Source organism: Gadus morhua, chromosome 4 (genome assembly GCF_902167405.1).
Source record: "Gadus morhua chromosome 4, gadMor3.0, whole genome shotgun sequence".
In the NCBI taxonomy this organism is placed as follows: domain Eukaryota; kingdom Metazoa; phylum Chordata; class Actinopteri; order Gadiformes; family Gadidae; genus Gadus; species Gadus morhua.
In genome coordinates this window covers 16,883,189-16,897,797 of record NC_044051.1, presented here as the reverse complement: position 1 = coordinate 16,897,797, position 14,609 = coordinate 16,883,189, and the positions used below count along the sequence as shown (strand labels likewise).

General features: G+C 46.3%; 2 protein-coding genes across 3 annotated transcripts; both read right to left on the bottom strand.

Annotated features, from left to right (window-relative positions):
* Positions 1-847: 847 nt before the first annotated feature.
* crkl (v-crk avian sarcoma virus CT10 oncogene homolog-like) lies at positions 848-8,092 on the bottom strand. The gene is made up of 3 exons (XM_030353903.1): positions 6,870-8,092; positions 5,331-5,799; positions 848-1,275 (listed from the first exon to the last, which is right to left on the bottom strand). Exons 1-3 carry the CDS (start codon positions 7,178-7,180, stop codon positions 1,141-1,143), a joined length of 915 nt encoding a protein of 304 aa, XP_030209763.1. The 5' UTR covers positions 7,181-8,092; the 3' UTR covers positions 848-1,140.
* Positions 8,093-10,298: 2,206 nt separating this feature from the next.
* ccdc74b (coiled-coil domain containing 74B) lies at positions 10,299-14,571 on the bottom strand. Of its 2 annotated transcripts, XM_030353756.1 has the most exons (8): positions 14,465-14,571; positions 13,898-14,287; positions 13,270-13,317; positions 12,879-13,014; positions 11,957-12,149; positions 11,185-11,285; positions 11,020-11,079; positions 10,299-10,664 (listed from the first exon to the last, which is right to left on the bottom strand). In XM_030353756.1, the coding sequence occupies exons 2-8, from the start codon at positions 14,277-14,279 to the stop codon at positions 10,523-10,525; spliced, it is 1,062 nt and encodes a 353-aa protein (XP_030209616.1). In that variant the 5' UTR covers positions 14,280-14,287; positions 14,465-14,571; the 3' UTR covers positions 10,299-10,522. The 2 variants fall into 2 exon arrangements, with proteins under 2 accessions (XP_030209616.1, XP_030209615.1); XM_030353755.1 differs by having other exon boundaries at positions 13,898-14,554.
* Between the last annotated feature and the right edge of the window lie 38 nt (positions 14,572-14,609).

The following is a 14,609-nucleotide window of genomic DNA, read 5'->3' as shown; positions in this document are numbered from 1 at the left end:
TCTGTCGCAACCAAAGCATCGAGTACGACCAACCTCTTCCAACACTTGCAGCAGCACAACGTGCTCAAAAAGCGACCCAAAATCTTAAGCTGTCGCGACATTAATAACTTTTTATTCAGATAAAGGCCGTACAGAAATTGTCCCAAAATGATTGCGGACACCATGTCACTCATTCAATTCTGTGCTTCAGATTGATGAGGAAGTGGAAGAACCAGAGACGTAGGAGAACCCGAACGTCGGGTTCTCGTTCGGGAGATATATTAATAATATAATTATTATTAATATGTAGGCTAATAAGATTCATAATATTCCGTAGGCGCATACAGCTTTTGGCCGTGATATTATATTATATTGCAATGTTCGGCAGTGTCTAGTCCAGTTTCAACGTTCAAACTGTATTCAATTCCGAACGGTAGGAATAGTAACGGTAAATCCAAACGGTAGGTAGGTAGGTAGGCTATAGTAATACAGTAGCTCCACGGTAACTCCCCCCACCCCCCCCCAAATCAGCAAGGCAGGTTAACGAGCACAGCGACGCAGGCAGGCTGGAAATGAGAGCACAGCGGCGCCACCAATGTAGAATGAAGAGTTTGAGCGCGGCAAAAGCAACTATGTTATTGCGTCAACAAATATCGATATTTATCTTATATCGATATTCTGCTTGAAGATATCGAGATGTGACTGTTGGTCCATATCGCCCAGCCCTAGGAGCGGTACTGGGAAGAGGTGGGGGCACTGGGAAGGGGAGGAGGGGCCACAGGGAAGATGAGGGGCACTGGGAAGGGGAGGAGGGGGCAATGGGAAGGGGAGGAGGGGCCACAGGGAAGATGAGGGGCACTGGGAAGGGGAGGAGGGGGCAATGGGAAGGGGAGGAAGGGGCACTGGGAAGGGGAGGAAGGGGCACTGGGAAGGGGAGGAAGGGGCACTGGGAACATGTGGGCGCACTGGGAAGGGGAGGATCCAGATAGTAGTCCAGAGCTGTAAACAGTCAGAAGCCTCGCAGGTTGCACAGGCGTGACAATAGAGGGGGTGCTCTCAGTGTGTAGCCCTAAGCAGGCAAGCGCGTAGTCGTAGGGACACTGTGGGGCGGGGGTAGACAGCCAGCTAGATTGGGGGTGTTTCACACGCGGCGCTGTTGGCTCAGTCACTCTCGTCTGGATTCTGGGGGTCCATTATTTTGACGTGGGTGAAGGGAAACAAGCCTCGCCTCCCATTCACCTCACCCTCCCATTGGCCGCTGATGTTCATCCGCATCACCTTGACGATGTCCCCCACCTGTGGAGAAACACAAAAAACACACATTCAGGAACTAACCAACAACAATGAAAAAAATTAAACAGTTAAGAAAGGCACACCAAAATTCAAGCTCGGGGCTATTCCTAGGAAAGAAGGGTTATCAAGGGACGTGCTCTCCTTCGAGACCAAGGAGGTGGATAGCCCCAATCCAGCCTTCTGGAAGAGATGCCTGATTTACAAATTGCAAAGTTGCGACAACCGTGGTATCTCAAAACAAGGACAGAATGTTAAAACGAGATAACCAAAAGTGTATTCATGCAAAGGCAGCATCTAGTCGTTACAACAAACCATGCATTATTCATAACATCTCGAACTGCTGGAGGTTTATATAAAAGTATCTAGACATGTGCCTCAGAGTCTAACAACCCCGGAACTACAGATTTTCAGCAAGGGGCCGAACTGCTTTACGACTTCGCTAAATAACATTGCACATTCAGAAGCATAGGCTCTCAATCCAGGTATAAAAAAATAACAGTGAAATGTCATCATCAAGATAGTGGACAAATCTCCAAAATGAAAGCGTGGAAAGCCCCGTCTGAAAGTCACCGTTATCTGTGATCATAGGTATCCTTGGGCTCGTGGATGAATTTGCATCGCAATCATCTTATCTGGAGCAGCCAGAGAAGCTGAATGCGGTGATAAGCAACTACGTACTTCATCACATGGGACTACACTGATTTACAATTCGAAAGAAACCAAGACTCAGACAAAATGAAAAACAATGCATACCCGTTAAGAAGCTGCCAATCACAGCTGACTATAAGGACCATGTTGTTCAGGAGTACAGATCTAGTATGCCTACATGTATACTATGGAGACTGTGGGTTAAACCAAGAACTTCTGGTGACTAGGGTGTGTTAACTTCCTCCATCATCTTCTTCCTGGTCCCCCAAAAGACCAGTGAAAACCTCATGCTGAGACCCTGCATAGCGGGTGTGAACTCCAGGCTGGGCCCTGCTCACACCCAGAGGATTGGAACCAAGGGATACCGTTGTCCCTGCCTGCCGTGAGAACATGTCAAACAGTATGCGTTGGGAGGGACTCAAGTGAGTAATTTACAGCGTTTGGCCATCGAGGCCAAAGTGGGTAATTGTGTGTTAATCGATGGGGAATTCCATAATTGTGTGTGTGCGTCCATAATTAACAGTTTGACATCGCCTATCCTAAATGAGTACACATTAAGTTATTGCAGTTCTTTTATCTAATAAAATGAGGCAAAAAAGCTAGTGCTACTAACTATCCTTAATAAAAGTGTGCTAAATGACAAAGATAAATAGATCACACTTTACACTTGGTAGTACAGTTCTACACTCTGTACTGTCCCTCACAACCATAAAACCAGTTTGGTCATCTGAGCCACATATGCTGCGCACTGTGGTGGATCCGGTCTAGGCTAGCGCCTGCATGCATCTTGACAGGAAACCCACTACGGATGTTTCTAGTATCTACACATCAGGTCTCACAGTATCCGCCAAACTTGTCACCTGGGACTCTTCGAGTTACCCAACACCGAGAACCAGTGAAATCCCCATCCAAAGCATTTTTCTCCAATCCGCGGTGTATCTGCAGCATTCATCTGTCTATCCAACACCAGTTCACCCTTGAGTCAGCACAGGGCCTTAATCCCAGGTCGTAAGCCAGACCTGCTGCCTGAATTTGTTCACACCAAACAACCATTTAGACTGAACACGTGCAAACGACATGATCCAATGCTGACCAATTTCGCTTACCCAATGAATGCTTCTGATCTTAAAAGAGCATCGCTCGATAAAAATGATTAGCAGACTACTTCAAGACTTGGTGGTTTAGGTTTATAGGATGCAGACGATACTCTGATTCAAAGATAAAAATCCCATTTGACCCAGACACCTCACATTCTGGTTTAGATGGAATTTAGTTTTTAACTAAAATGTATTAAAATGATCAGAATTAGTTTTTTTTATTGATCAATTATGTTTGCAAAAATTATATCCAATTGTATATCTTCTTGGTTTTTCCAAATTTATGCAATTAATTGATGAGGCTTATATTAGTTTTAAATAGCTTGACATCTCCAATTGGCTTCATGTACTGGAACTGTGATGTTAATTGAAAAAGTTTGCTTTATATATACTTGAAGGATCAGGTTCCATTTTCAAGTAATCTTATGACAGACTTATTGAAAGAGCTGCACAATGTAGTTTCTCTTTGCTGCTCGTAATAGATTCAAACTGAGAGGAAGCGAAAGTAAACTTGCAAAAGTCATGGCTACTGAAAAACTATGGCAATGCCAAATGCGTTTTGCCAGGTACAGACATGAACGTGAAGATGATTGTTTATTGTGCAGCTTTGTGGAGTCCCTGGCATGCTTAGGACATGACTTCCTGGAAGATTTCCACCAATGGGACTCGAGGCCAACCCAATTGAGTCTCAAAAGTCACATGACCGGAATCACTTGAGGCCTGTTTTCAACCCAGTCTGATCCAAATCCGATTTTTTGAGTGTCGCAGGCAGTTGTGGTCTCACACACACACACACACACACACACACACACACACACACACACACACACACACACACACACACACACACACACACACACACACACACACACACACACACACACACACACACACACACACGGCCGGTTTTAATCGCATATTTTTTCTTTACTTCCTCTTTGTCAGTGTTTCACAGCTGTTTTATAGAAAGGACGACAGCGGAATAATAAAATACCAGGATGGCCTCAGTTCTAAACAGATCTTTGAACAATGGAAGAATACATCCATTTCAAGGTTTTTAATTGGTCCAGTTCTGGCAGACCTTGCTTCCGCTGGCTGGCTGCTGCAATATAATATGTTGTTGTAATGTATAGCAGCCAGGGTAAAGAATATGGGAGTGAAGATAGGAAAAGTCTGTAGACCAAGACAAACGAAGAAGAAGAAATGCAAGGCAAGCTGAAATAAACAAGTACAGATTTCTTGACTGGGAATCGACATAAAATCGGTAGCAATGGATGGGCAGGGATTATACTAAACTAAACAGCTTACTAGCCCTGATGGCTAAATCAATTTGTCAACGACTGAAAATTGTAATTGATATGTTTGTCATACCATTGTCAATAATAACGGCATAACAGTTCAAGAGTATTTTGTTATTGTTTTGCATGTTATCCATAATAGCTAGCTACCAAGACTCCCACAGAATAAATTCTGAGATCCGCCTCCCGATGGGCTTTTATACAGATGAACCAACACATTGATCTGGCATTATCCCAGTCCCACCACGAGGCTGCCACTGTCCTTTATTGGTAATCTATGGATGAGTTCACCAAACAGTACACTGCCAAGTCACCAGGCCAAACATTACTCAGCATTTCTTCACTCAGAAATAGCTGACTGCATTTTCCCTTTAGAGAGTCAACACAGGGTGATTAATAGACCCTGGATTCCATTCAAAACGGTAGCAGAGCACCACATCGCTGAGGAAAAGGGCAGCTTTGGAGGGAATGTAAATGCTATGGATAGGAGAGTTGTTTTGAAAGTGGGTTGCACGTAATAGTACATTATGCTAAGCCATAGCATAACATAACAATCTCATGTGGCTACAATAGTTCATCCGATATGGATGGTGGTGGTTGGTTTACAAGTCAAATTCAAATGCAATTTCCCCCATTGTGATTGAAGAACACTTGCATTGATAGTGGTATCGGTCACATCAATCACTTATAAAGCCCAACATGTGGCCATGCCTGTTAATCCTTAAGATCATGTCATCTGAAAAGCTGTCTCAACAAACAACAGAGCTTCACCTATAACTAAACCTCCAGCCTCTGTGTGAACCCACTCCATCTCTTCAGGTGTTCACATTGCATTCTCTGATTATTTGGAAAGCTTTACCTCAAATGTTTCCTAATATAATGTATCGTAAGTTTCTTTACGTTATTCAAATTTTCCTACTGTGGAAAAGCTGACATATTTACAAAAGAAGTGTGAACTAAAGTGTAGCCTGATGTGTACAGCCCCGTGGATCATAGACCAACAACGTGTGCGTACCTCTAGAGCCAGGGCCGTCTTGTCATAGGCACAGGGGACTCTCCTCTGGATGGCCTTAGCCATGACGGGCCCGTTGGCCAGGGATGGCCCCGGGGAGATCAGGGCGGCCGGGGCCCCGGGGGGCAGCGGGGTCGGGGTCTGGGGCTGGGCGTAGGCGTGGGCGTGCGAGGGCTCGGGGATGCCGTAGCTGTTGGAGTTGCGGGAGCCGTGCGGCGGCTGGCCGGGGTGCGGGGCCTGGCGGGCGAACTTCTCCACGTAGGGCACGGGGATCATGCCCACGCGGCCCTCCTTGCTCTTGGCGCTCCACCACTGCTCCTCCGGCTTCTCCAGGATGATCAGCAGCTCGCCTTTCTTGAAGGGCAGGTCCTCGGCGTCATGACCCAGGAAGTCGTACAGCGCCCGCACGTACTCAAGGTTGTCGTCGGGGGGGCCCATGGGCTGTACCGGGCCTGAGACAGGGCTGGCGTACCTGCAGCAGGGCCATTGTTACAGGGGAAGACATGAGGAACAACATTAGCAACGATAGAATAAAGAGAGGATCGCTCTTTAAAGCTTTTTGCTCCCACCACTTCTAACAGTATTTTAAAATCAGACGGAAAATACCCTGCTAGTGTCAATGGTTGATTTCTTTACTCCTCCAGGATTAGGCTGAACGCCACTATGGGTTGTGCCATTAAGTATGTGTTATTCTTCATGAATGCATTGCTGCTTCAGCACCATAAACCCTAGGCTCAGGGACAACCAAGTATCCCTAGGTGGCTCAGATCGTTGCCAAATTGCCAATCATGCAAGAGTCAGATTAGGTTAAGTTTTTGAACTATCAAGGGAAGCACCTCTGACTACAGTCACCACCGTCCCTGTAACCTGATCTAGTAAAGCCTATTGTGTATTCTCTACATGCGTGTGTATTAGTATGTCATCTCCAAATAAACAATTCTAGGTCATAGTATTCCAAAGGAATCCTTTTGTTTGAATTTACAAAGACACAGAAACACACATTTGTGTCAACTTGGGAGGAACTCTGACAGACATTCCAAAAATTAACCGTGAACCAAAATTATTTGCAACATGCAAACAATTGTGCATGTGGTATGAACCGTTGTCCACGCCTCCATGGTCTAGTTGTAAACAAAAAGACAAGATAAACAGATATTATTTCCATTACACGTGTATGTATTCGGGAGCAAATGAACTTGCTCACTTGTCATATTACAAATGCGTTCGCTTTCATTTCCATACTGGCGCAGGCACACCACACCACACCTCCCTACAGACCGCCCAGAGCAGTGAGATATGTGGGAGGTGTTGGAGCGTGTTCCAGCCCCGGCATGCCAGCTACAATCGAACAAGGACGTTTGAATAAAGGCTTAATCAGAGCATAATTGCGGGAACCGTGGTAATACTTCATATGTAGCAATCCGGTTGATCAAAACACGGATGATCCTCAGAGTAACTCACTTGCTCGTCATAATGAGATATGTTAGATACAGGCAAGAGATTGAAGACATTAGCCAACACCTGAATGGAGCAGTCACTCACCTCGATGCTGGCTCTATCAACGTGGTGGTGTCCAGGTAGTGGATCTTATAGAACTCCAGAAGGGCGGCGAGGTGCTCGAACTCCTGGTCCCCTATCTTAAACCTCTTGCTCGTCAAAGAGTTTATAATATAGTGGGACACTTTTGAATTCTCAGATACTGACAGCACGTAGTCACCCGGGCAGGTCGACGAATCCCTCACCAGGAACATACCATGTCTCTGTCCCTGCAATCTGTTCTGAGCCTCCTGTCGAGACACCGGTCCGAAATACCAGGCGGACCGATCGGACGAGTCGAACCGTGCCGCGGACATGATTCTCTCTGCGCGAAAATAAATAAACAAACTAAAATAGAAATGACGAGTAGACTAACAGCTACACAATAAATTAAAAGCCTCGAGAAGCCGCCGGGCTGGAGGAACAGAGCGATCTACCGGATCTTGAGATCCAGGGCAGGGCGGTCGGCGCTGACGTTCTCGAAAGGTTTTCTATCAAGAAGGTGCAGGGATCCGGAGACCTCCACCGGACCAGGACCCGACGTTCAGGGTCAGGCTTCGACTAGCTGGCTCAAACTTTGGGACATAATGTGTCTCCCTTGTCTTGAGGCAATGGCGACGGGCGGTGCGAGCGGCCGACACTTGGACGAAAGACCCACATCCAGTGCGGTTCAGAGCAGCAAATGATTCAAAACGACGGTTCCCCTTTTCGTTCCTTCTTCCGACAAAGTGAGCAGTTCTGTTAAAACTACTCCTCTGCCGCCCCGGTCACGCCTGAGAACGGAAAAGGTGAACCTACAGTGGCATCAAACCGGGTCCTCATAACGGCGCCATAATGCGGACGGCCACAGGTCGGACACAGTTACAGTCGCTGGTCGATCCGAGTGTAAAACACGAGTCACGGAAGCGTCTCAGAGGTCCTCGTCTTGAGTCGGAGAAGACTTTTGGAAGCGGTAGCAGTCAAAAATGGCGGCCTGGAACACGTCTTCACATCAAATGCGTTAATAACAGTGACCTGCCGGCACATGCGTGCGACCTGGGAGGGTTACAAAACGAGCGCAGGGTTCGCGCGCACTCCAGTCACCGCTTTGTATGTATTTCCAGTTCGCGCAGGGCTGTGTTTTATACTTTCCACGGTTCTCTGCGCAGCAGCCCCCCTCTCGCAAGCCGCTCGAGTGAGACTATGCGAGAGCGAAAAATGGCGACGGGAGGGCAGGTCTGCGCGCTCCCACTCTCTAGCCGCACGTCACGGACCGCTCGAGGAGGCTGGCTCGAGCTCCCCGCCAGCCAGGTGACGAGTGTGGACGGAGAGAGAGGTCGACGGTGAGAGTCCCTCGTGGTCATAACGGGGTTCATCGATACGACTCCAGATCGACATTTAAAGGTTTATAAGTCATTTGAAACCTAGGTAACATAATACAACCATATCGTCGGTGATACTTTATAAAAAAAAATCCAGTCATTAGTAAGTTATAAGCTTTTAGTTCATTACAAATGATTTAATATACCTGATGGTTAAATTGCTTTAATGTTACGATAATGCTTTGTTCATAATGAACTAAAGGCTTTAAATTACTTAAGTTATTGTATGGTGATACCATATCTTCCATTTCCGTCGTAGTTCCTGGAACCATATCGTCATGAAACTCAGTTTAGGGCCCACAGTTCACACGGCTTATGATGATATGATTCTACTCTTCCGAGCTCTCGTCAATGAGTCAATCCCTTTGTAATGACATATTCTTAGTCTTAACACAATCCTCCTGAATTAATATAGTGTGAGATGTAAACAACAAGGCTGTATTCAAAACAAGCAAGTCATAAAACATAGTATTGTAGTGTATAGTCTATATTTCTTAGCAAACAATCAGAAAATCTTAATTCATCTGATCTGAGAGACCCCTGCCCCTTTTTAAGAATCACTCAATATTTCACACAACATGAACACAAGCACAAACAGGAGTCCGGGAGGGGGCTGGGTGGTGGGTTTACTTCTGCTTATGGCATAAAGAGGTAGTTCTCTCGGGCTACCAAACCAGGCAGTCACTGAGGCTCCAGTTCAGCCCCAGTAGACTGCAGCTGGCTGGCAGGACGCTGCCCGCTCCAGCAACGCTCGCTGAATGCTAATAGACACTGAGCCACTGGTTGGAACTGGCTATAGTGCCGGCCAGTTCCCACATCGCCCTACAAAGGCTCTGTGATGCAACAAAGTGGCACGGCCGATGCTGATGAATTATTCGTCCTAGGCCCTGACCACTGACAATGGACGCCGGGCGGCCTTATTGTGTGTGGTTCTGCAGAGCTTCTCTTCCCCCCATACAATGTAGCCGTAAGGCACGTTAAGCGGGAACACCAGGGCCATGATGGTTTTGGCTTATAATAATAATAATAAATGAAATTTATCTAGCGCTTAATATGGTACTCTAAGACGCTTTAAATATTATAGTATCTGATAAATGGCATTTGAGATGTTTCTCCTTCATGTTGTATATCTATGGTTTATTTAGAAACAATTATATGCCACGCAAGAGGAACGTGTGAGGTCGTCCCGAATATGTGCAAAATAGAGTGAGTAACAAGGAAGCTTAAGCATACAAAGACTTGGCTGTACTCTTTCGTTAATAACAAAGTGGTTTATTTATATTAACCACAGACAATGCCACACAACAGTCTGTAGGCATGTCTCTATTCATTGTGAAAGCAACTTCCTTCATAGGAACAGCCCCTGGTGGAGGAGGGCAGACGATGACTACTTTTGCATAAAGTAGTCATCGTTGAGTGAGTCAAACTTGCATATTCAAACAATGGGACCTCTTAAATTACTGACTGACCTAGGGTAGATCGCTGACCTAGAGTTTAATAAAGTCTCAGTAGTCGTTTCAAGTAATTTTTATGATCTTCATATATTTTCATAAGTTTGACATAGGCATGGCAATGTCATTACAAATCCTCAGTGAATGCGTATTAATATAAAGGCTAAATCTAGCCAGACTGTTATGGATTTGTAGACTGGGTAGCCCCGCCCATTCTGCCTGCGATTTGAGTTCGCCCTGCACAAGGGTCTGGAGAAGAGCAATACATTTCTTTCTGCTTCCGATACGATTTTGTGGGAGCCAATCACCAAGCTGGCTTTTCCCCTAGGCGCACTATTGGCTGGTTTAACACAATGACGTCAGAGAAGCGACGGCAAGTAGCCAATCGCGTACAGAGTCAGTTGAACTAGGCCTGTTCATCAAGCCTCTCGTGCTGAAGAAAATGACGGCAGCTTCCCCAGACCAACGTGCAATCTTTGATTGAGCTTGGTCTGGCAATAGCTAGACTAATGGATTTGGTCGGTTTGAGGACAGTGCTGTACATCAAATTAGTTCTTCCACCACTAGAGGGCGCTGTTTTTGTATAATTTGCTAATACAATGAAACACATGCACGCATAAGAATCAAAGTCATGTTAAAGTTTATTCTACCGAGTGGATGTTTCAAACCATGGAGCTGCATACATGAGGATGCATTTGTGAGCTTTAGTCTGACCTCAGCTTCATGCCATAGTTCATTTTGAGTTCCTTGTTTGATGTTTGTACTTCGTCTGGTGGGATGGCCTTTAGGGGGCCCTGAGGGGGGCCTGTGGGAGTCGTGAACACATTTTGAGACACCTGGAGCTTGCTCACTGCATGGTCCGTTTCAAGCGGCTCCTCTGCGCCGCCTGGCCCCTCCTTTGTCTCTCTAGGATGGTGGAGCTCAGACTCTGATGCTTCAGCGCCGGGAGGATCACTGCGTCCGCCTCCCTGGGCTGAGGTGGCCTGGGGCTGGGAAGAAGGAGGGCACAGGGCGTGTGGAAGACCCAATAGTAGCTCCAACCACAGGGGATTGGAGAGTGAGAGTAATTCACATGCCTTTTGATTGGTCACCCTGTGAAAGCTTTACTACACGTGACCACGTGTCTGATTTGACATGCATAGAACACTAATGTGGAACTTGAGCTAGGCTTAGAAAGTCGGGACTCGGGACACAGGTTAGCTTTACCTTCCAGGTTGTACAGGTTGTTATTTAATTTAAAAAACGAGACCTTCCCAAACAAAGATTGATGATTGTAAGATTGCTTGCTTAGATTAGTTTAAAATATAACTAAAACTAAAACAAGTGTAAGGTTTGTCCACCTACGTTTTCTTTGGGAGCTGTTTATGTGCGAGCGGTGGAAACCTCTCTGTCGACAAAGTCTTGCTGTAAAGTACAAAAAAAGAAGGATAATAATACTTGACTACAAACATGTCTGGCTAATGCATGCCTCTGCCGTGTTAACCATATGATAGGGCTCTGTCGTCCTACCGGGGCCCGTCTCCAAGGAAGGCCTTGGTCAGGATGTAGTTCTCTGGGCTGATCTTCTTGTGGAACACGATGTCTCTCAGAACGGCTTTAATGCGTATAATCTAGAAAAACACCAACTATTATTAAATTACATCATCAAACCTCTAAAGCTTGATTAGAATTGAACAATGTTTCTGTCAAAGGTTTCAACACAGATACAAAATCTTTGCACACCTTAAAGCTCTACATACCATTAGGTGAACGCTCTACCAGTGGGATTCGATCCCATAACCCTGGTAGTGTACGCGCCACGCTCTACTAGAATGAATCACGACCCTTACCCTTGTAGTGTACGTGCCAAGCTCTACTAGTGGGATTCAAACCGCTGACCCTGGTCTTGTCCAAGCCACATTCTCCCAGTGGGATTCAAACCCCTGACTCACCTATTCAGAGTCCACCTCGACTCTGCATAGCCACCCTCCCCCTTCTGGCCACCATTGTACACTGTATTGTGTTGTATTGTATTGTATTATAGTACTTAACTGTGTAGTGTAGAAACTGCAGTAGCTGCTATCATTGCTGTAACACGGGGAATGGGTTAGCCTAGCGATTGTTGTACTTGCACTTGGTTCTATGAACATCCTTTCTGTACCGACAGCGATGTATTGTTGCACTTCTTATGACAAATGTACCTATTGTAAGTCGCTTTGGATAAAAGCGTCTGCTAAATGCGCTAAATGTAAATGCAAATGTAAATGACCCTGGCAGTGTTGATGCCGACCCGGTCCCTTACCTCTTGAGACTGCAGACTGTTGGTGTTGTAGAGCTGTCTGATGATGACCTCACACTCCGGCAGGGTGGGGGCCCTGGGGTGGTGCACCGGGCTGCTATGGATACGCAGCGGCTGGAGGGAGGTGATGAGCCCCCCGAGCAACCCCGGGCCGCGCTCCACCGGCCCCGCTGCTCGGGCTTCAGGAACGGCCGCGCTGCCGGGTTTGTCCATTTCATTCAATATTATTATTATTATTATTATTTATTTTGTACGTATTGGTACGTCCAAGTATGATGATAGGTAGTGATACATTAAGGCTCCAAACGTTAAATGGTTCCCTGGTCTCAACAATTCAAACATAAAAAGTTCTGTTAATTTTACATCTCAGGCTATAACTTTACCAATATTGTTATTACCAATAAATAGCTATTTTGCTATATATATATATATATATATATATATATATTATATACATTAAATATTGCCATTAACCGAAATTATATATATAATTGTACATGCTATTATGTACATAACATCCGGCCCTGATTTATGCAATTTTGTGCTCATTATACAAATTCATACCTCGCCAACCAGCCATCAGTGTGATTAGAATACATTTTGATGTTTGTATGTTAATGTGTACGTTACACATTCAATGTTTTGTTTGTTTAAATTTGATTCTCAAATTAGTATAAACGGTTACTGTTCTCAAAAGGTGGCGCACATCCAAAATGTTCCACCTCCGCAAATGCAAATGTGTGGATAGATAGGGGCTCCCATAAAGTATTTTGAGTGGTTTGGTTACCTTTCACCTTAAAATTCTGCATCAGCTCATTTCCGTGCGGGTAGTGTAACTTTAACGGACTGCATGTTGGCAATTTAAGTTACACTGGAGAACCACAGTATGGGAGCAGCTGGGTGGGCTGGAGATCCCGTACCGTACCTGGCTGTGTGCTGGGGGTCCTGGTAGGGGCAGTGGGCCGCCTGCAGGGGCCGCTCCAGGTAGAGCCCTCTGCTGGCGTCACCTCCCTGAGTAGGGGGCCGGAGCCCCCGCTGACTTGGGTGTGTCGAGGCTGCACCCACAGGAGACAAGATATGATACATGCTGGCTGTGGTCAGTATTATTAGCGTGTGATGGCTGCATATGGTCCAGCGAATGGAACTACTGCTGAGACAACTTGTCAACGAATCAATTGCTCAGGAATGGATTAACATAATAATTAATCTCACACTTTATAAGTACAATGTGTGTGTGTGTGTGTGTGTGTGTGTGTGTGTGTGTGTGTGTGTGTGTGTGTGTGTGTGTGTGTGTGTGGGGAAGGATTACAACTTACTTTTTCGGCTTAATTTTGGAGGATCCATTATCAGTTTATACTGCAAATCTGAAAACCAAAGGAACATCAGGTGGAGTACAAAATGTCAGTCCTGTCCTCTTCCCAGTTATTAGCAAAATAACCTATTGAACCACACTGTCAGCCGGCTGCTGAGATGACGTCAGCAAGAGACACGTTACGGGATTCCTTTTCAACGTGTGTGAGACAACTCTTGGTGGGGGGTCCATTGGGGAGACATGAACATGGTGGCACTGCTCGGTAACGCGACACTGGAGCAGCGCCGATTACCCCCTACAGAGAGGCATCATTCACCATCCGCTTTCCTCCCCCCGTCACAACCATGGCGTTGCCATGCAACCACGAGATGTAAAAACCGCGTCTCAGTTTTCAGCGGCTCATCCTCGGGAGTCAATCGGGTCATTTGGACAGGACCACATTATTAGAACTGTTGTTTGAATTAATCAAATGCTTCATTGAATTAGTCAAGTGAAATGTCACGCTAGTCTTCCAAATCTGCGCTCTCCTTAAATTATAACATGTGCACGAATACTTTATTTATCTTAAAGAAAAGTTCAAATCTTGTTATTAAAGACATTATTATACATTACCTCACCCACACACACCTCACCTTTATTCTCTCGCTTGAGGTCGTCTATCTCAGAATGCAGCTTGTGGAGCGTATCCCCGTGTTGCTGCTGCAGGAACGTGATGTTCCTCTGGAGCGACGCTACGCGGGTGTTCGCCACCATGTCCCCAGGGGAGCGGCCCCTGTCCCCGGGGGTGCGGCCCCTCTCTCCGCCTCCCCCGGCCGCCCGCACCGCCACCATGACCCCGGGGGAGCGGCCCCTCTCTCCGCCTCCCCCAGCCGCCCGCACCGCCTCGGGGTCTGCTCGGATCAGGGGCTGCAGGGGTTTCGGTGGTCGTGAATTTGAAACGCCAGATTTGTCCAGAAAGCCGACTCTTGTCCAGTGCGGCAGGTTCCTGACCGGCGGGAGGTGGCGGCTCGACATCCGCTGTGCTGAGGGGACAGCGGAACTATTTTAGACTGGAGCTGATCGATGCTAACGTTAGCCTCGCACCTCCCGGCCAGCCTCACACATCAGCTCATATTTGGCCTTACGGCGTGTTGACGAAACAAAGTTAAACAACTCATTATTATAGTATCATTCGTCGGGATGTCGGTGAGGGGTCTCACCATTACTATTTTTGCGCAATTAAAAGCAAAGTAAACCACAGGTTTGTCACGATTTAAACCTGTTAGCTTTAGAAGCCGGAGCGTTTAACCTTCAACAGACATGCGCGTTGATCACTGACAACGTTGCCCATGACAACGGATTTTA